The sequence below is a fragment of the Dermacentor variabilis genome, chromosome 2 (genome assembly GCF_050947875.1).
Source record: "Dermacentor variabilis isolate Ectoservices chromosome 2, ASM5094787v1, whole genome shotgun sequence".
Classification (NCBI taxonomy): domain Eukaryota; kingdom Metazoa; phylum Arthropoda; class Arachnida; order Ixodida; family Ixodidae; genus Dermacentor; species Dermacentor variabilis.
In genome coordinates this window covers 244,107,944-244,130,333 of record NC_134569.1, presented here as the reverse complement: position 1 = coordinate 244,130,333, position 22,390 = coordinate 244,107,944, and the positions used below count along the sequence as shown (strand labels likewise).

Sequence of the window (22,390 nt, the reverse complement as noted above, 5' to 3'; positions counted from 1 at the left end):
TCGAAAGTTCTGCCAGTTCTATTCTAGCTGTAGGGTTAGAGGCTTTCATACATTGGCGTTTCTTGATCAGATCTTTCGTCTCCTGCGATAGCTTACTGGTATCCTGCCTAACGGAGTTACCACCGACTTCCATTGCACACTCTTTAATCGTGCCGACAAGATTGTCGTTCGTTGCTTCAACACTAAGGTCTTCTTCCTGAGTTAAAGCCGTATACCTGTTCCGTAGCTTGATCTGGAATTCCTCTATTTTCCCTCTTAGCGCTAACTCATTGATCGGCTTCTTATGTACCAGTTTCTTCCGTTCCCTCCTCAGGTCTAAGCTAATTCGAGCTCTTACCATCCTATGGTCACTGCAGCGCACCTTACCGAGCACGTCCACATCTTGTATGATGCCAGGGTTAGCGCAGAGTATGAGGTCTATTTCATTTCTAGTCTCGCCGTTCGGGCTCCTCCACGTCCACTTTCGGCTGTCTCGCTTGCGGAAGAAGGTATTCATTATCCGCATATTATTCTGTTCTGCAAACTCTACTAATAGCTCTCCCCTGCTATTCCTAGTGTCTATGCCATATTCCCCCATTGCCTTGTCTCCAGCCTGCTTCTTGCCTACCTTGGCATTGAAGTCGCCCATCAGTATAGAATATTTTGTTTTGACTTTACCCATAGCCGATTCCACGTCTTCATAGAAGCTCTCGACTTCCTGGTCATCATGACTGGATGTAGGGGCGTACACCTGTACAACCTTCATTTTGTACCTCTTATTGAGTTTCACAACAAGGCCTGCCACCCTCTCGCTAATGCTATAGAATTCCTGTATGTTACCAGCTATATTCTTATCAATCAGGAATCCGACTCCTAGTTCTCGTCTCTCCGCTAAGCCCCGGTAGCACAGGACGTGCCCGCTTTTTAGCACTTTATATGCTTCTTTCGGCCTCCTAACTTCACTGAGCCCTATTATATCCCATTTACTGCCCTCTAATTCCTCCAATAGCACTGCTAGACTCGCCTCACTAGATAACGTTCTAGCGTTAAACGTTGCCAGGTTCATATTCCAATGGCGGCCTGTCCGGAGTACCTGTTAGTACAGCGTACTGTGAAACACCTTCTACTCCCAGGCTCATCCCGATGCCCGGGTATCAAGTGTCTAATGAATGAGACCGATAACACGGAGATGAGACCATGTTGCTGGCGCAAACGTTAGCACGGTGAAGCGCGGTGTAACTTTGAGTGCATTAGAAATTAATGCCAGCGAGTCAGACGAGGGCACAAAAAGGAGGGCATTTCACGCACGCACACATGCCAGGCCGTGCTGCGGGCTCAGGCATCGATATTTGTTTCTGCTCGATGAGAGCCACCCTGGAGCGTTGATCAGGGCGCAGCCAACTCGGAGGTTTTCAGTAGCCCATATATAGCCACATAGCCAACTCGCCCAAGTCGACGCCAGAAATGTTTTTCTGTAGCCCAATTTGGCTATATGTAGCCAAACCTGGCAACACTGGTCGCTAGGTGAAACTCACGTCACTCTATAGACAAACACACTTTGGACGATGCACACTAGTGCGTTTATTACGGCCTTTACACTGGCATGGTTGCTGTAGCGGCGGCGAACGAGCGCCGCGCCGAGAACAATGGGCCATCGTGGCGAGCACACCAGGATGAAGAATGGGCCATCCATCATAGGTTTTGACGCTTATGCTAATGAACCTACAAGACTAGACTCTCTTATACTACCCCTGGAGACTAAATTTTTTTTTCTTTGTCGACGCGAGGGTGTACACGCACGGACACTGCAAATTTGCCGAGGTAGCCGTATACAGCTTCGCTGTAAAAACTCTCATGAAACCGCCGCGTTCAAATGATCCAATTCAATTCTTTATTCAACATCATCATCATGAGGATGTTGGGTGCGTTGACAAAAAGCCAGAAGAAAGGCTTGACAGTGGTCGACGCACCCTACAGTGACTTGGCAACAGTATCGTAGTGTATCATACAGCATGTGTAAAGCATTCGCAATAGTAAGATTGACCCAAATGAAACGGTATTTGAACATTACAGGCAAAAACAAAAGCAAGCATAAAGCACTATGACAAAAGTTTCATCAGTACATAAATTTACATCAATTCACAGCGCGTTATTTAACGTCTGTGGAAGAATGTAGCTAAGCATCCGGCGACCATAATTCGTTCGCGTTTTAGGCACAAGCCACGTGAAGCCAGTGCGGGTAGCATACTTAAGTTCCTTGCATTTCAAAATTTCCAGGTCTAACATAAATGTATTATTCTGTCTTATACTTGTTTTATACCGCCTTAACAGTAAATTTTCATGCAGTTGGGGAAGGGGGGTGATGCCAAGTGACGCAAAGATCGGTGCGGTATGCTCAAATCTCGAAGCATTATCAGTATCTCGAACAATTCTCTTCTGAAGCATGTGCAGCCGTCTGATATTGGTAAATGACGTTGTGCCCCAGACCAAGATACAGTAATTAAAGACTGAAGAAAACAGTGCATTGTACAACATTTGCTTAACACGCTTCGGTAGGAAATATCGCAGTCGGGACACGATACCAACAACCTTTGACAACTTGCCCCTGACCATTTCAACGTGATCGTCCCCACGATAAATTTTCGTTAAAGAAAACACCCAGACTTTTGACCACGGGAACTATTTGAATGGACGACGACAGTGGCGTAGCAACAGGGGGGGCCGGGGGCCCGTGGGCCCCGGGTGTATGGGGCCAGTAGGGGAGGGGGGGTGTCATATACGTCTGAAGACACCCAAAAATTGTCGATATCCTCGCCTTCCTCGACTACACCCGGAGGGGGGGAGGTGACAGAAGAGCTAAGGGCCCCGGGTGCCAGACGACCTAGCTACGCCACTGGACGACGAACCCATCTTTAAGCAGATCTGTGGAGTAGAAGCAATCTTGTTACGAGGCCTAAATAATAGAGCTTTACTTTTTTTTCGTGTTTATGATTAGCGAGTTCGATTCAGACCATTCATGAAGTAGGCGCAGACACTCTGTAGCTTGCTGTTCAAAATCTCGTACATGTGCTGCTCGGAAGAACAGAGTGGTATCATCTGCGTAGATCACAAATGTTGGGATCTTACTTAAGCAGACTATGTCGTTGACATAAAGGAGGAAAAGCAGAGGTCCCAGAACACTTCCCTGCGGAACAACAGAAGAAATATGTTTGATATCTGAAAACATCTGAAACATCTGATAGTTCGTTGTTTACTGTTACTTGTTGGACGCGAGAACTGAGGTAGGATCGAATTATGTCAAGACATTTTCCGCGAAAACCGTAGTGTTCGAGTTTGGCTAACATTGTTTGGTGATTAATGCGGTCAAATGCTTTCGATAAATTGATGAAAATACCAAGATTGAAAAGTTTTTGCTCAAAGGACTCTAAGATTAGTTCTTTTTGGGTTATAAGTGCAGTCTCTGTCGAAAAGTTCTTCCTAAAACCATGCTGGCTTGGCGTTAGTATATTAAATTTCCCACAGAAACTAGACATTCGCGTATACAGTATCTTTTCAAAACACTTTGAGAAAATCAGAAGAATAGAAATTGGGCGATAATTTGATAGGTCCTTTTTGTCTCCACCTTTATGAACAACGGCTACTTTAGCAATTTGCATTAGTTTAAGTAACACTGCATGTTCGAGGCAAAAATTAACAATATGTTCTAGGACTGGTCTTATTATATCGGCTACATATTGTACTGGCTGAATCTTACGGTTATCTATGTCCCGTGAGCCACTGTTGCGGCGGGTCAAGAGGCAAGCTTCGATTTCGCTGGTGTTTGTTGGCATCAAGAATGCAGTGGAAGGAACTCGCGAGTCAAGGCATTTGACATACGGGGGGCGGGGGGGGGGCACTATTGCTATCTGCCAAAGACACGAAAAAATCATTAAATTTTTCGGCTAATAATTTTCCACCCAGTGGTATGTTGTCTAGTAAGACTTCAACCATGCTGCTGGCATGTGCTCCTCGATTCAAAATTTCATTTATTGTTTTCCATACAAGGTCACTCCTTTTTAACACGTCTGGGTTGAATAACTTTTCCATATACTCTTGTTTCGCTCCGCGTAGAAAAGACGTCACTTTGTTTCGATACGTCTTAAAACGCGCCAGGTCATCCTGTGATCTGCTTTTGATGAAGCGGTTATAAAGATCGTTTTTTTGTTCTATCATTTGAAGACATTCGGCGCTTATCCAAGGTTTACGAGCCTTACGAGATTTTTTAAGCGCCTCAAGTGGAAAAAATTGCTCATAAACAGACTTAAATGTGGTAATGACGGCATTATAAGCGTCCTCTGGATCGCTTTCACGGAGCACAGTACTCCAGTTCACACCTGCAAGTGCTGACCGAAAAGAATTCATTGTGTTTTGGCTTATGCGCCGGTATAGTACCGCAGGAAGCATGCGTTGTTTTTGAGGAGTTAAAGAATCTACAAACAAGAATATGGGCAGATGATCACTTATTTGGACAATAATGACTCCTGAGTGAAGACAGTCAACTCGACAGTTACTAATGAACACATCAATTGCCGTCGCTGTCTCTAGCCGTGTCGGTTTATGTATGACATTAGTGAATCCATTGCTGTGTAATATGCAGTCGACTTCACATTTACGTGCAGAAGAAGATAAGAAATCAATATTAAAATCACCACCCAGAACTATATTAAGGTTGTTTTCTGTGATGCACTGCAGATATCCATCAAGAAAGCGACCAAAATTGGGAACGCTACCTCTGGGTTGTCCGCATGTAGCAGAAAACACGTTTCTTCCGCTTTGTAATGACAGAATTTCGTAGTCCTCGTGGGTTATAGTGAAGTCGACAAGAATGTTGCATTTGAAAGTCTTTTCGGTTGCTATCATGACGCCACCACCTCGTTTATCAGTACGATTCTGCACATATGTATTGTAGCCGGGTAGGTGCATAACATCGCTACTGCTTTGATACCAAGTTTCAGTAATCATTATTACGTTGAAACGGAAGCTCAGTGTACAGAAAAATACTTCTAGCTCATCACGTTTATTGCGCAAGGATTGCGCATTAACATGAAAAAAGGACAGAGCTTTGTTTTTGTGAGTAAAAGTAGCACAAAGGTCAGAAGGCGACACTATTGAGCACATGTTAAAGCGCAGTTTGTCACTTGTTAGGGAAAAAAATACTTTGCATCTACGCTATCTTATCTAGGTCTTGTACGCAAGTGATGCGTACAATCGCCCACGACTCAGTTTTCCTAGCCAGAATGTGCCCATTTTGCATCCACACAAATTTCCACTCCTGCTCCTTTTTTCGTGCCACTGCCATTCCCAGCAATTTTTTGAGCAGTGGACACAAGTGTTCGTTCACGTACACAGATTCTGAACCGCTATAACCAAGGCTTTCTGCTACGAGAGTGGCCTTCTTCGCTTTCGCTAGCACAGTGTCACGCTTTGCTCGAGTTTTGAATTGGACAATTACATTTGTGTTTCTCTTATTCTTCGTTTGAACCCGGTGGCAAACGTCTACATCACTTTCCAGTATCGGCTCATCGATCATTTCGCCCATTTTTTGCAACATGTTCGGAAGGCTTTCATTTCCCTTTGCTGGAAGTCCCTTAATTTCAATGTTTTTATTCCGGGAATACTGTTCCACACCTGTCAACCTTTGTTCAAGGTCAGAACATCGCGTCTTCAGTTGCTCGCACTCGGATGACATTGCAGCGTTCTCAGATTTTAGTGCCTTATTTTCCTCTTGTAGGGATGAAACCTTAGCAAGCAAGTCATCAAAGTGTTCGCTGCAGTGCTCAACACTTTTAGTTAGTTCTCTCGAGTCGTTGCATAAGTCGCCTTCTAGTGAATTGCGCATAGCTGCAATCTCCTTTCGAAATTCTTTCCTCAGCTCGTCTCGAACTTTTTCAATTTCATTAGGCCTAGCAAAAAAAATACACTAGATAACTGGTGCAAGCAGCAAATGTCAGCAAAGCTGACAGCGCAGTGTCAGAGTCAAATTCAAATTGGCAGCAGTGGCAGCAATAAAGCGTAACAATTCGGACGGAACAAGAGTACTGTAAGCTAACCTGTCAATAGGCAAAATATGTTGTAAGCGACTGTTCGAATCGCCGCCACTGCTGCCAAGAAGAGGGACCGAGCAGGGGACCGCCTTTCATACAGCCAAGAAGCCTGTCAGGGCGCTGGTGTAATAGACCAAGGCGCAGGCGCAGATAACAGGCAGAGATGGTGACTGGTGCAGACTGCTTTGTCAGCAGAGGGGCTCCGAGGCAGCTGCACAGGCTTCGGTAGAAATGCTCGGATGAAGCAGAAGTGCTGTAAATAGGCAAAATATGTTGTAAGCGACTGTTCGAATCGCCGCCACTGCTTCCAAGCCATTGAGCCAATGAGCAACGCCATTCCGCACGACATAATAGCAGGTTTGCACAGTCTTCACAAATTTTGTGCCAGAATAACGGATTGGTAGGGGTCACCAAAAACTAACTAATAAATTGTGAAATAAAAAAAAAACTTTGTTGTGTTAGACCAAAAATATTTAAAACGGCATATTTACTCGTATGACAGTAGCCTGATTTAAAATTTTCGAAATTTTGCTCTCACGTAGGTATTCTAGTTTCAGTGTCTGTCCAATACATTGGTTTGTCCCCCCCCCTCACCAAGTCGCGCATCCATTGTGCAACAGTAACTGATATCTCTGGCGATAGCTTTTCGTACGCTTTTCGTTCCAAGCTTCGCGACCTATTTAGATGGACCTTGGCTATGACATAGTGGTCTAGCGCGTTATTGAGTTATTATGCGATGTTTTGCTATTGCCCTTTGTCGCATCCTTGATGACAACGAAAAACAATCTTTCTGTTTCTTGAGGATGCCTTCAATCTGTTCTTGTTCCGACAATTGTCACGTTGCCGTGACGGTGGGCAACGACAGTGGCACAACGCAAGCTACGAAACTAATTTTTGATCGGGAAAACATTTACCAGCGAAACAACTACACTCAGCACAATGGTAGCGGCAAGCACACTCTTCGATCGTGTAAAATCTGATCTGCTAGTCAAGACCGTCGGCTTTTATACATGACTCGACGAAGATTTCACCGTAATCGCTGGTACACGCGTGTCTTCCAGAAACACTGCACAATTTGTGACGCGCATATAATTTGATTACAGATGGTTCGGTAACAACCGACAACCAATAGAACGAGCGATAACATTTGAAAAAAAATGGAGGACGCCTGAGCTTCGCCTTTAAGAATGGAAGGCGATAGCATCCAAAGATCTCCGACTGCTTCTCATGCTTCGCGGCAACCGACGAAACGCTCGCGGCGAACGCTATGTACGAAGGCGGGCTTTCTAGTAGAAACGCGGCCTCTTGTAATGGCCGCCATGTGGCGGAGGCGAACGTCATCTGGAAGTGTTTCAAGGAAGCGGGCGCGCTGTTCCGTGGGCTCCGAGATATTTACACGCCCGCGTGCGCAAATGGCGGACGCCGTCTCCGTCTATGCACTGTAGAAACGCTGGAAAAGCGGTTTGTGTGAGTTTTCGCGTAACAGAATTATGTTTTCTCGCATATTCAAATTACAATCCGAGAGCTTTCATGTCTGTAGGTTGCGTGTAAGTCGTAGTTGCGATTTTTTCATGTATTTTAGCTTGGGAAATTCAATTATTTCAGTCAATTTCTTGCGTCACAGGGAAGGCCTGGGTACGCGTGGTTCGAAAATATTTTTGCCGGAACGATGCCAGGTGCCAACGCCGCATTTACTGCGACACGGGCTCCTTTACGCTATCGAGTTAGAAAGATACACAAAGACGCCTCTTACGATAGGCGATAACTTTGAACACTTGTTAGCCAGTAAAGGACGCTCACGGGAAATGTAAGTACGCGTTGCAATATATAGGTCCTTATAGGGCCACACCCATCTCTCCCTATGAAACACGGTGTAAGATAGTGTCACGCGGTAGTGACGATCAAAGACACATTAATAAAACTATGAATGGTGAAACCAATTTTACTGGACGAACCTAGGGCTCAGCAAAACAGGCTACACTAAAAGCTCAGCGAATACAGTCGACGATCGTCAAAAATGTGATCTGCGGGGCAAGCGCGTCGGCTTTTATACGTGAATCACCAAAAGTTCCACAATAATCGCTGGTGCACGCATGTCTTTCAGAAAGTTCTACACAGTTCGCGTCGCGAATGCATGCAACCAGATTACACAAACAAGATTACATTGACATCGGATAGAACCATCGATAACATTCGAGAAACTTCCGGTACACGCAGGCGCGTCCTGCGCTGAGCGATAACATTTTTTTAGGCAGTGAAAAATGGTCAACAGTGAAAGATAAACAAGTACACCTGTCGATATATACTCTTTAGGCTGGGACACTTCTCGGCTTGCTTGCGAGTTCCGCATAAAGTCGCAAGGGCGCGCGTCCATCGCTCCGGTGGCGGCAGCGGTTACCTATCGGCGGTACAACGCAACTTCAAGACAGAAATGTTTTATCTCCCATTGGTATAGCAACCCGGGCTTCGCAGGAAATCCGAAATGATTGAGTGACGCGCGAAACTACCGTGGTGAGGGGAGAGCGTGGAGAAGAGGGCATCGCCTCCACGGAGCACATACGACGACGCGCGCAGCCGCTGTTCTCTGGTTGCTTGCGTTATCCGCGCGTTCCATGTCCGCGCAAGCTCTCGCCTGCGATCTTACTGAAGTTGCGTCGTCCCGCCGATAGGTGTCCGCTGCGGTCACCTGGTGGACGCTTGCCGCTGCCACTTTATCTGGTCAATCGCGCCTCGCGGTGTCCTCAGCTAAGGAGCAGATATCTTTCACCGTCCGGTGAAACCGCGCTATGACGACTGGATCGTTCTCCAGTTCGCTGTACTGGGTGAACGGAATTATTTTAGGGAAAAGCAAGGAAACAAACAAATTAGATGTATTTCCAATGGGAAAATACTAATGTCGTAGTAAACATGAGTTCAGAGCCGAATGAATCACTGAAGCCAGCTGTCACCCCTGTGCAGTGCTGCTTAGGTGTCCTCACAGCGATAGACAGTTACAGCACTGCGCCCTTCAATTTTATTTCTTCAAGTACCACGTACTGCTGCGGGGTGACGCTAGACTCTGCAGCGTCCATTTTAAGCCAGACTATATCCGCGCCTTAACAACAACGCTGGCGCGATGAACGTCAGCAGAAGTTGTCGCACGTTGATCGAAATCGGCGGGAAATCGTGGGCCATTGTCAGCGGCCGATGAACTGATCGGATGCCTTCAGCCTGACTATGCGTTGCACCACCACGCACACAGCTCCTCAGCAGGAACGCCGTTTGCGCACACATGCTCGGACGCGCTGCTGGCACCGTTAAATGCGTTTCAGCGCGGCGGCCATGGCTCGGGAGGCTCCGGCAGAGCTCTTGAGCAGAATTGCGACGGTGCGTCTTCGTCCTTTTTACGGCCACACGCAATGCGCGTCTAGAGGCACTAGGGTCGCGCATGCGCTGTCGATGGCAGCAGAGCACGAGGGCGCCGGTGGCGTGAACGCGCCTAGCGTGTATGAATAGCGATGGCGTGAATACGCCTATAGCGTATTGCTGAGGTGATAAACCCGTCAAAACCGGCGGGTCTTTCAGTGCTTTAATGAGGCTGTACTTGCCACATTTTCTTCTCTATCCTGGGGGGGGGGGGGTTCTGTAAGTGTCCACCTAGTCGAACTAGTAACTTAGCGCAATAAGAATCACATAGACAAGAAAGGTGGACAAATACAAGCGCTACTCAGAACTGTTTAATGGAAGGATAGAATTGTACATATACCGGGTGCGGCAGGGTATTTGGGAAAAAATTACGCCCACACGCAAACAGACACAGATACTGGATACAGATAATTCATTACTTTTTAACATTGTGTACAGGTGGCCATGCAGGCAATGAATGCCATCATTCAGTGAGCGCCGAGAGCAGCAATCACAAACTCCACACGCTGCCGAAACCGACCGCAGGATGTGATGAGGTGTGTCTTCGGAACATTCGCCATCGCATCAACAATAGCTCCCCTGAGAGCCTCAAGGGTGTTGTGTGGGTGCTTATTGGACTGCCTCTCAACTACGCCCCATACGTAGTAGTCCATTGGGTTGAGATCTGGGGAGCTGGGAGGCCACATGTTTGGAGTTACGTGGTCGTGGAGGTTTTCAGCCATCCATTCTGGCGTGGATGGGCTGTGTGGGATGATGCAGAGTCTTGCTGGAAAACATACAGCCTCTCACGTGCTACAACAGCAATCCAGGGCTTGACAACCATGTTCAATACCTCAGTGTAGGCAACAGGGTTAAATCTCCCACCTTGGGGAAAAAGATGTGGAAGCATCAAGTCTCCTTCACTGCTCACGACACCCAGGACCATCACTGATGCTGGAAATTTTGTGCGCATGGCAGTTGGAACATCCTCGGGGCATTTGCAGAGCCACCGATCATTTTTACGGTTCAGCTTCTGGTCCTGGACGAAGTTTTTTTCGTCAGAGAAATACCAAAACATTCCAGGCTCCTCTGGGTGTTTCAGTCTGGTGAGGAGACACTTAGCTCTGTTCAGGCGGTTCTCCTTGGTTTTCTCGGACAATAACTGTACTCACCGCATAACATAAGACTTCTAGCGAAGGTCCTCATGAACCACGCGCCTGACAGTGGCCTCGTCAAGCTCCACCTCCTTGGCGAGGGCTCTTATCGACTTGCCAGGGTCTTCATCAATGATACCTTCGACGTGACTAATGCATTTTGGTGTCCTAAGAGTGTCAGAATGCTGACAATGTTTCCTTTGTGAAACAGTGTCCACATCACCCTTGGCAGCCTCCAGTTCTTCCCGAACTTTGAACACGAATGACCGGGCAACCTTCAAGACTGTTTCGGTCTCTGAATCAGGGTGTCCTGCAGCCAAGGACACGATAACTGTGTGCCTCTTCATTGGCTGAGTTAGCTGAAATTCTGCCATGGTTACCTGCAGCAAAAAAGTATTGGCAGCTATTATGTACCTAGAGGATGGGGGTCACGATATGTGTGTTCTCAAATACCTGTCGCACACTAGCTGCGTTCGATTCAGCCATAGTTCGCTGCACCTCTTGCACCGGTTCATGGTGCCCTGCACTCAAGTCCTCGATTCACAGCGCCCCCTGCACCGCCGTCCTCGATTGAGCGAGGTGCAAGCGTGGTGCCGCTGTGGCGCACGGAACCGCGGAACCAGCTTCGAAGGAGGTGCAAGAAAGTTGTGCACGCTTGGATGCTGCCTGCAGGCGACGTGTGCAGACGACGCAGATATGCTGCTTGAAATCAACGGCGAGTTGCGGGAAGTTTACCCTGTCGTAGATGGGTCGGGCGTCGTCGTGAGGGAGAATGGCTCAGAAATCTACGCGACAGCAGGTTACTTTGCGTTTGTGTTGTAGCTGCCATTTTGCTAAAGGCCTCGTTGTGGCCGTCCGTGTTGTTGCTGCCTTGTGGGGAATGCGCATACCCACGATGGTGGATTGGCAGCGCGCGTATATGAACATTAATGTTGTTATTATTTTTTTCAGACGGCGCTACTATGATACGCGTGCAGTCATTAAGCGGTGGGCAGGGCGACTCTGAGGACACCAGTAGTAAGTCGCTCCGTGGCCCTTCTGCTGCCGCTACAGGAACGGCAGAAAAAAGTCACTATGAGGAAGCCCTGTGGAGCCGCAGGAGGTCACTCTTCTTGATCAGAGCTTACAAGGAGATGAAGGAGCGAGGCGGGTTCAGGTACAGACAAATACCGCTTTATTTATACGTGCACGTGTTAAACAGAATCTTGTTTTGTCTTGCAGATACAAAAAGGAGCTGTGGCAGCTACTTGCAGATGCTCTGAACGAAGAATTTTGATGTCTGTTTACAGCTCTGCAAGTGCACAATAAGTGGAAGTCCCTCGAGCGCACATACAAAAGAGCGAAGGGACACAACGAGAAGTCAGGGCGGGGAGCAACAAGATGCGACTTTGAAGAGTAAGTGTTCTGTACTTTCCCACTTGCCTCAGTTAAACATAAATATGAATGTGAGTATCCATTTCCCTTAAAACTTCAGTGAGGCTGTTCATCTTTTTTTTTTAATTACTCGGTTTGAACTTGTTTACAGCGCTACTGCAAGAAATAAATTTTATACAGGAATTAGATCTGTACATTTTGGCTGTGCATGCGATTTCACCTTTTACTTAAAGCCAGTACTTCAACAAATAGGGAATGCTATCGTTTTCTTTTCATGGCCATATTAGGAAAGCATGCAGTACCCACAGTAGGTTATCCCAATTGTTATTAATCCTTTTACAGCCCTTAAACGTAAAAAAATTTAGAACCTTCCTAAAATTACCAACATTTTGCATCTATTGCTGTTTGTTGGTGTTTTACGCTGATTCACTCCTAAAGGAATCGAGATTCCATGACTTCGGTGGTGTATCTTTGCACGGACTTGGTGTCACTTCTTGACCCTTTTGTAGCAAGACTTCTGCTATACAAATATTGAAAAACTGCAATATACGCCTACTACCGTAACACAGTTAGCAGCTTCGTGCCTTTAGGTGCTGGTGTTTTACAAGTCTGGTTATGTTTTACGGTAGGGAACTTGAAGAGGTGCTGGAACGGGAGCACCACGTGATCCCAACCGTGCCCTATGCCCCAGGTCTGAGGACTGCTCGAACGGGTTTCGAAGAGACGTAAGTTATCTCTCTTAACTGTACAATATTGGTGGAATTGGCCTCTTGCAAAATGCAAAAAACAGCACGGCATAGCTTTTAGAAATATGCGGCTAAACTTCAAGACAGAAATGCCAATAGCTGGATGGTGGTAAAAGTTCACGTTAATGTTATCATCAGATGTGAAATCATTCACATTGACAGTGTAGCAATATTGCGAAGAGAACATTAGTATCAATTGTGAACTTTGGCATGACATCTGGAAGAGAGCACTATCAATCACACAGGTTTCCAAGGATGTTAATGCACTTCTAAGGACAAATTGCCATTATTTCTATGAGGCCTTATGAAGTGTGACACCACCATACTGTTATTTTTTTGTTTTACAGACAGCCACAAGAAGAAGGGGCTGAGCCTGAAGCTGAGCCCGAAGCTGAGCCTGATGCTGAGCCAGGCTCCCAAAAGGAGAAGTGACGGGCCACGTATCACATTGCTCCTGGAGAAGTTAGATGCACTAGAAGAGAAGAGGGCTGCCCGACGCAAAGCCAAAATGAAGCTTATGGAAAGATTTGTTTCAGCATACGGAGCAAAGAATAAATAGTATATTGCACATGAAGTTTGCTTAAAATACTGTACACATTTCCAACCAGCAAGCAAGCCAGAAGGGAGCCATATGCCAGAACAGCGACATGAGAGCCAGAATAAGAGAAAGGCACAGCATCGTGTCAATGCATTTATTCTGCCTCTTAGATGGAATCCTGTCATGGTGTAGAAAGAACACAAGTGTATTTTACCCATGAACAATTGTGACACTGAACAGGGCACAATTCAGTACTGATTTTCAGCTATGGCCTTCCTCCGTTGCTCACATGCTGCGTGAGCAGCTGCAGTGCTCTCAACTGCACTGGTGTCTTGTGACTCCTCCATGTCGTCATCTCTGGGACGGTCACTGGGGTCACTGAGAATGCCCCGCTTGTTGCAGCACAGGTTGTGGAGTACAAATGCCTTTAGAATAATCAGGCACGACCTGTCAATGGTATCCGCGTGAACTAAGTACAGCCTACGGAATCTCTGCTTCAGGAGACCAAAGGCATGCTCAATAGCGACGCGTTGCTGGCTGTGCTTTCAGTTGAATTCTTCTTTGTATCTGGGAAACGTCCCTCCGTTGTGTTTATATGGTGCCATCAGCCAAGGCAGAAGCGGGTAGGCCGAATCTCCTAAAATGTAGTCGGCACCGCACTTCTGTTCGGCGTCACTGAAGAAGGGGCTCTCCCTTAGCACACGAGCGTCATTTGCCGATCCGGGAAATCCGACAAACACGTTCAAAAAGCGGCTGTCGGCATCGCCGATGCCCTGGATTATGAGATACGGGTACTTTTTCCTGTTATAATACGATGCCGTCGATTCACTTGGTCTTTTGATCTCTACGTGGCTGCCATCGATGCACCCTATGGTATTTCTTGGGCCCTTGCCGTTGCTTGTGGCCAGAAAGCTTGCTTTGATATTTCGTCGCTCTTGCTCCGTTGGCCACACGATCACATCTGCGCTGATATCGAACAGGAAGTCCAAGACCCTTTTCACACACAGGGACACCGACGACTCTGACACATTGAACGTGTCGGCAATTCGGTGCATGCTGTTTTGTGTGCCCAGGTAACTTAAAGCGATAAGGCACGTCATCTCGCCGGGAATTTGCGGCCGCTCTCCTCGAGGCGTTGGGAAATGCAGAGAGGACTTAAAGCGCGCCGGCAGTTCTTCAAACGTCTCTCGTGATAGTCGGAACAGCCTCGTGAACTCGAAGTTGAAATACCATCCAACTACGTTTTCGTACTACTTCGGAATTCGATTGCGGTCGGTGCGAAGCAAGTCAGTCACCGCGAATGTCAGCACGCGTCTGTTTCGTCTTCTTCATCATCGGAAGAGTCCATGAACTCCATAAAAAGTAATTTTTCACAGTCGTCCATGAAGGAGTTCATATCTAACTGAAGTCTCGTATAATGCACGAAAACGACCGCACAAACAATCAAGCGAAAACTGCAACAAACTTCAACACTCGCGCATGGCGGCGTGCAGACGACAAGGCTTGCGCCTGCACACGCTTGATTGAAAATTGCCGCACCTAGCTATTAGGCGTGGCGCTGCTGACGCGTTACACCTTTGTTTTGTTTGGATTTTGTGGCGAATGGACGTGCTTTTCGGGGTTCCTTGGCGGCGACGAAATCATAAGTTTTTGTGCATGCTTTGAGCTTGCTTCTGTTTTTAATTTGCTGATTTTCTTGTCTTTAAATAGTAATTGGGTGGTTTTCTTTTTCATTCCTTTTTTTTTGTCTCTCGTATTTAGGGTGCGCGGGTGTGCTTCGTGTACATTTGGTTTTGCAAGATGGTTAGAGCGTACTTTCGTGCCACGTGCTGCAACACGTGCAGCCGAGTAGGACGGTGAGTGTTTGTAGTCTTTAAATGGTAGCTTGGAAGTGGCAAGAAAAATAGCTATTAGTGGTTTTACTGTGCGTGTTTTGGTAGGAAAGTGAAATCGGATCGTGGCCGCGTGGTTGAGCGCGTGTGAGAGCGTGTCATACCTTCGGTCTCCGCGGCATTGATTGCTTTTGAAACAGTGATGAGATTTGCTTTGCGACATTTTGAGGATTTGGATCCTGTGCGTATCGGCTTTTTCTAAAAGACACGTGCTCTGCATTGATGTAGTATTATAATATTTGCAACAGTAGCAGCATTATTATAGTATTTTAGTATTTGCAAAAAGCCGTGCAATACATGGCGATGAAGACGGGATAGCAGGCAGTGCGCGGGGGGTCCCTCAAGGCAGAAGAGGAGATGGGTGAGAATGGAGAGGGCATCGAATCAACCGGCACACAATCTGATGTCGATATTAGGCTGCAGGAAATGGAGGCTTTCCAGGAAGAGCTTCTCAAACAGGTGCAAGAGCTCAAAACGCGCTAAACAGGGAGCGTGATGCACGGAACGTAGTTGAAAAGAGACTTGAAGCAGCCAAGTAAATGCTGAGCAGGGCCGCCATTGTGAACGAGAATGTGCCTGACAATGGAACGCAGACCCTCGACGCGACAGGCGACGGAGTATCAGCAAAGTACGTGGAATTGCATGCAGCGTGATCAAGGGTTAGCTGGAAAGTCCGGCACCTACCTTGAGGCCGCCACTCCGAAAAAGCAGGAGCGCAGGGGTAAGTGCCCCATGTCGAGTCCGAATCACGCGGAAAAAGACAAACGGAAGCAGGGAGAGGTACAAGAGAGTGAAAGGGCGATTATCGCCGGCGACTCAAACTTGGCCGGGTGCTCAAAAGCAATTGTGAAGAGGGTGAAAGGCGATAAAAGAGTGGCGGTAGAGACATTTCCAGGGCGGACACTGGGTTCTGTCATGGAACGAGCAAAAGAAAAGCTCGCGGAAAATGCCCACGTGCGCAACCTTGTCATAGAAGCAGATGGGCTAAATGACGTCCTAAACAGGAAAGGGACAGGACTAGCCCAGCGCTCGGCGAAAGGGGTGGACGACTTGCGCGAGTTATCGTCCGGCACCATGCACACCCCTACCTGCACCCTCAGGGGCAGATCGGGGTGTGCATGGTGCCGGAGGTGCCTGTACGCGGCAGTGACGTACAAAGAGCCATAGTGGCTGCTAATAAGGCGATGTGGAAAACGAGCCGAGAGAAAGGCTTCGAGGTTGTCTAAGTAAACAGGGAAGTGAAAAGGTGTGGTGGTTTTATACGAGACGGAATCCACTTCAATTACAGGCTGGCACGAGAAGTGGGCTGGCGACTTGGTGGTCGCGCTGTTGCTTCTTTTGGGGGCCCGCGGGCGCTCAGGAGGCCAGAGTAGATAGTAATGAAGAAGGTCCCCTAGGGAAACATCAGTAGAGCATCGGCGTCGATAACAGTAAAAGGAGGAAAGCAAGAAAGAGAGCTCGCCATGCAATAGGCTACATAAATATGCAGGGCGGCAGAAGAAAGGAAAAGGGGGCAGAGATTGTGGAGCAGCTAAATAGAAAACAAATAGGGGTGTATGCGGTTGCAGAAGCGCACCCTAGAGACTCAGAAGAGCCGCCAGTTATTGAGAAATATCTTTGGGAAGGGCGCAACAGAGCTAAATCGGAAAGAAAGGGAGGGGGAGTCGGAATGCTCATCATCAGGGAGCAAAATGGAAAAGAGTAAATTCACAATGTAAAGAGCATCTTTGGTTATCAGGTACAATGAGTTGGAAAGAACCGTGGCTAGCCGTTACGTATTTGTGGACCCGAAAAAATTGCACAGAGAAGGATAAAGAGTTAGTGGAATGCATAAGCGCTGATATTAAGGGTTTCGGGAATGGTTCTGAAATTGTCCTAATAGGTGACATGAATGCCCACATACAGGATTTATATGGCTCTAACGACAACAAATGAAACCTGCCATGAGTAATTACTTAACAGCAAAAACCGAAATCAGGAAAGAAACAATTTATGATAACTCAAAGGGAAGCTCCTTACTTTTCGAAGCGAGATCGGGATGTTTTAGAAAACGCACCTATAAAGCGAGATATAAGACGGAAGAAGCATGTGCTTGCTGCGGTAAAGCTAGGGAGACTATGGAGCATGTTTTATTAAAATGTGAAGACGTCTACCCAGCGGTTGATTTAGGCACCACTGGCCTCCCTGAAGCCCTTCGGTTCAGCGAGAGCAGTGGAAAAGTATACATGTCTGCAATAGGCATTAGACGCGATTGGAGGACTGGTGGAAGAAATGTAGGGAAACGACAAAAAACGGAGACGTACAACAGCGCAGTTTGAAATATGGGATCAGAAAATTTGGGTGTAGTAGTTCATAGTGTTTTTTTATTGTTTATCCTAGGTACGACATTAGGCAGTATAATAGCAAGAGCTTGGTGGCGCGACCCACCGCCCCGTTTCAAAGGGGACGCTCATAACAACCATCCATTCACCCACATGCACCACGGAACTGAATTTGCACCGCGGCGGCACCAGTGGCACTTTTGCAGAAGTGGTGCTGTGAACCAGCACTGAATCGAATGCAGCTCCTGTATATCCTCTTATCACGCATACGCATACCAAGTAAAGAAAGAACAGGCACATGCACATCAATGGAGGTTGCACAAGAAGTCAAATTCAGCATCAAGTAATGAGATAGAAGGCTCACTTATACACCTATCTTTGTTTTTGGTTTCCAGTGCAAGTAGCTTTGCCGCTCCTGCCCAGAATGTACATAGGAAAAACCGAGCCTTGCGTCAATGACTGTTGAAGCGAACATGCCCGAAAAATAAAGAAAAAATGATAATAAGGGATCACATATGATCGCTCATTTTACTCCGTGTGGGTGTGACGCTTATACCACCATTCTGGGCGGGAGCGGCAAAGCTTTTAGTCTTCCATCTCATTACTTGATCCTGAATTTGACTTTTTGCGCAACCGTCTTTGATGTACATATGCCTGTTCATTTCTTGCTTGGTATGCGCATGCGCGATAAGAGGATATATATGTAAAATTCTGACCTACCATTAAACAATTGTGGGTATGTCCATGTCCACCTTTCTTTTCTCTGAGGTTTTTGTTGCGCTAGGTTACTAGTTAAATTATGGAAAACCAACTAGCCCAATAATCAACTCTTCTAGTCCACCTAGCGGACATGGCTATTTCGTCTGCTGATGAAATTCTGATTGGCTGGGTTGGTGCACGCGTCAGAAGGAGATAGAAACCCCCAGCCATCAGCAGCAGAACATCAGCAGCAGAAGAAATGGACATGCTCACTAGGTGGACACTTACAGAATAACCCCCCCCCCCTGGTATTCTCTAGTGGACATGGGCTGGTCCTGCATGCGCCTAATCATTTTCGCCATCCGGCGGCGGCGGCGGCTGCGGCTGCTGCTACTGCTGCTTGCTTGCTTCCTTGCTTGCTTTGCTTTGCTTTGCTTCCTTTGCCTTGCTTTGCTTTGCTTTGCTTTGCCTTGCTTTGCTTGCTTTTGCTTTGCCTTGCTTTTGCTTTGCCTTTGCCTTTGCCTTTGCTTGCTTGGCTCGCTTGCTAGGCTTGCTTGGCTTGCTTGGCTTGCTTGCTTGGCTTGCTTGGCTTGCTTGCTTGGCTTGCTTGGCTTGCTTGCTTGGCTTGCTTGGCTTGCTTGCTTGGCTTGCTTGCTTGGCTTGCTTGGCTTGCTTGGCTTGCTTGCTTGGCTTGCTTGCTTGCTTGGCTTGCTTGGCTTGCTTGCTTGGCTTGCTTGGCTTGCTTGGCTTGCTTGCTTGGCTTGCTTGCTTGGCTTGCTTGCTTGGCTTGCTTGCTTGGCTTGCTAGGCTAGCTTGCTTTGCTTGCTTGGCTTGCTTGCTTGGCTTGCTTGGCTTGCTTGCTTGGCTTGCTTGCTTGGCTTGCTTGCTTGGCTTGCTTGCTTGGCTTGCTTGCTTGGCTTGCTTTGCTTGGCTTGCTTTGCTTTGCTTTGCTTTGCTTCCTTTGCCTTGCTTTGCTTTGCCTTGCTTTGCTTGCTTTTGCTTTGCTTTGCCTTGCTTTTGCTTTGCATTGCTTTTGCTTTGCCTTTGCCTTTGCTTTGCCTTTGCTTGGCTTGCTTGCTTGCTTGGCTTGCTTGCTTGCTTTGCTTGCTTGCTTGGCTTGCTTGCTTGCTTGGCTTGCTTGCTTGCTTGCTTGGCTTGCTTGCTTGCTTGGCTCGCTTGCTTGGCTTGCTTGGCTTGCTTGCTTGGCTTGCTTGGCTTGCTTGCTTGGCTTGCTTGCTTGGCTTGCTTGCTTGGCTTGCTTGGCTTGCTTGCTTGGCTTGCTTGCTTGGCTTGCTTGCTTGGCTTGCTTGGCTTGCTTGCTTGGCTTGCTTGCTAGGCTTGCTTGCTTGCTTGGCTTGCTTGGCTTGCTTGGCTTGCTTGCTAGGCTTGCTTGGCTTGCTTGCTTGGCTTGCTTGCTTGGCTTGTTTGGCTTGCTTGCTTTGCTTGCTTGCTTTGCTTGCTTGGCTTGCTTGCTTGGCTTGCTTGCTTGGCTTGCTTGCTTGGCTTGCTTGGCTTGCTTGCTTGGCTTGCTTGCTTGGCTTGCTTGGCTTGCTTGGCTTGCTTGCTTGCTTGGCTTGCTTGCTTGCTTGCCTTGCTTGCTTGCTTCATAGAGTTTCCTACAAAATTACTAGAGGGAACTCTGGCGCCGCAGTCGTTGTCCTACCATGGGAATGATGGGAAGTACATGGATTTGTCTGATCTTCGTGCTTGTGGATTCAGACGTTCTTGTGGCTTTGTATATTACGCTATATAAATCTTATTGTCGTATATTTCAGCGCAATCTATATTCTTCGAAGTGTAGAAGACGCCGGGGAACGCGTACAATTGCTATTAATTGCAACGATTGAGCTTGTTTATGTGCCCAAGTCGAAACGCACCAAGCGTCTCAAAGCACTGGCATGCCCGCGATAAATTCATAAGTGCGTTTCATTCGCTTGTCGATACATGCATCCGTGGCTTAATGGTTTCAATATCAGGCTTCTGTACTAGAGTCCCTTTGTTCGAATCCTGCAGTCGGGCAATTTTAATGATGTTTATTTAATTATTTATTACGCAATAAACTGTTGAAAATGACGAGTTTACTAAGTCACAAAGCCGTTTGAAGCCAAAAAGGACGAAGTTTAGGCAAATCCATGTACTTCCCATAATTCCCATGCTGGGACAACCGCTCCCATTGTACCTCACGTAGACACTAGCGCCAGAGTTCCCTCTAGTAATTTTGTAGGAAACTCTATGGCTTGCTTGGCTTGCTTGGCTTGCTTGCTTGGCGTGCTTGGCTTGCTTGCTTGGCTTGGCTTGCTTGGCTTGCTTGCTTGGCTTGCTTGGCTTACTTGCTTGGCTTGCTCGGCTTGCTTGGCTTGGCTTGCTTGGCTTGCTTGGCTTGCTTGCTTGGCTTGCTTGGCTTGCTTGCTTGGCTTGGCTTGCTTGGCTTGCTTGGCATGCTTGCTTGGCTTGCTTGGCTTGCTTGCTTGGCTTGCTTGGCTTGCCTGCTTGCTTGGCTTGCTTGCTTGGCTTGCTTGGCTTGCTTGCTTGGCTTGCTTGGCTTGCTTGCTTGCTTGGCTTGCTTGGCTTGCTTGCTTGGCTTGCTTGGCTTGCTTGCTTGGTTTGCTTTGCTTGCTTGCTTGGCTTGCTTGCTTGGCTTGCTTGGCTTGCTTGCTTGGCTTGGCTTGCTTGGCTTGCTTGCTTGGCTTGCTTGGCTTGCTTGCTTGGCTTGCTTGCTTGGCCTGCTTGGCTTGGCTTGCTTGGCTAGGCTTGCTTCTCTTGGCTTGGCTTGCTTGGCTTGGCTTGGCTTGCTTGGCTTGGCTTGCTTGGCTTGGCATGGCTTGGCTTGCCTTGCATGGCGTGGCTTGGCTTGCTTGGCTTGGCTTGTTTAACTTGGCTTGCTTGGCTTGGCTTGCTTTGCTTGGCTTACTTGGCTTGGCTTGCCTGGCTTGCCTGGCTTGCTTGGCTTGCTTGGCTTGTTTGGCTTGGCTTGGTATGGCTTGGCTTGGCTTGCTTGCTTGCTTGCTTGCTTGGCTGGCTTGCTTGGCTTGCTTGCTTGGCTTGCTTGGCTTGGCTTGCTTGCTTGCTTGCTTGCTGTTGCTGCTGCTGCTCAATTTTCTTCGCTGTAAGACATCGCGTTGCCAACCTCGTGCCAACAGTACACTTGGCGACACCTCGATATATACGAACTCGTCTTGCTTCGCTCGCTGCAGGGGTACCCAGCCGAGAACGGGCTGTGCCCTCCAAAGCCGCTGGCCGACTTGTTCGAGTCTCTGGCGTGCGCCGTCTATCTGGACTCGAACCAAGACTTGGCCGCCGTGTGGCGCACCATGTACCCACTGCTGAGGCCTCACGTCCACTGCGAGCTGTCTCGAACAGCCGCCAGCAGCGCGCTGAATCTGTTCTGAATAAACGGGAATTCCTATCATCGTCCTTGCCACCCATTATTATCTGTTTACTGCATTTCTTTTTATACCTTGGATAGTGCAGACATAGTAAGCACTGTCATTATTATAAGCTGTTACCACGTTCCGCAGACCGTTACTGTAATTTTACTGTCGAATTACCAATTCAAGTGATCTGCAAATGCATGAAACTGTACTACTTCGACTAAACCGTGGTCCACCGTGCTGTCCTGTTCCATTCTCAATGCGTCGGCAGTCTAAAAACAATCAACACGCGAAAGTAACAGTTTTGTAAAGAGTGGAGAAAAAGCTATTTTTAATATTATCGACCTGTTATATGCATAAACATCTGTATGCGTACCCAACATGGAAACCCGTCTGTCCGTCCCTCCGTCTGTCACGTAAGACGATCTCTTCAAGATAGGGCCTGCAGCAGCGAGTGAATAGATTTTTATGCGGCCTCTAGCTTCAATGCGAACTAAGCGGCCAGAACACAGCGCACAGCAAGCCATCAGCACTCGACGAGCTCTGTGCCCATCGCAGATCGCTTTCAGTATAGCGTCCGCGCAGCCGCACCATACGCAGCCGCCGCGGGAGTATGGTTGATGACGGTTGGTAATGGTTCGCATCGAGAGGAGGCAGACAACGTCTACGTACAAGGTCTATCAAACGTAACACTGTTCAATTACGTCACGTACTACACCACGCAGAGGGCAGCGCTCATCTTCCACGAAGCAGTGGCACTATCCGAACGCACTATTATATAACAGGATGATGATGGTGATGACCTTAACTAGTTGACTCATACCATGAGTGAACATTGCTACTACTAGC

At 47.6% G+C, this 22,390-nt stretch overlaps 2 protein-coding genes across 2 annotated transcripts in view; both read left to right on the top strand.

Annotated features, from left to right (window-relative positions):
• Positions 1-21,562, top strand: part of LOC142571240 (uncharacterized) — a 59,775-nt gene extending 38,213 nt beyond the window's left edge. Inside the window, exon 2 of the mRNA XM_075679498.1 lies at positions 21,365-21,562. Coding sequence (XP_075535613.1) covers positions 21,365-21,559 — 195 coding nt within the window. The 3' untranslated portion in view covers positions 21,560-21,562. The remainder of the gene's footprint in view (positions 1-21,364) is intronic.
• On the top strand, positions 11,886-13,152 carry LOC142573369 (uncharacterized; the record flags this gene model as incomplete). Its single annotated transcript, XM_075683011.1, has 3 exons — positions 11,886-11,995; positions 12,604-12,699; positions 13,068-13,152. Coding segments are annotated over 3 exons (291 nt in total), but the record flags the coding sequence as incomplete, so codon positions are not given.
• Positions 21,563-22,390: the final 828 nt, after the last annotated feature.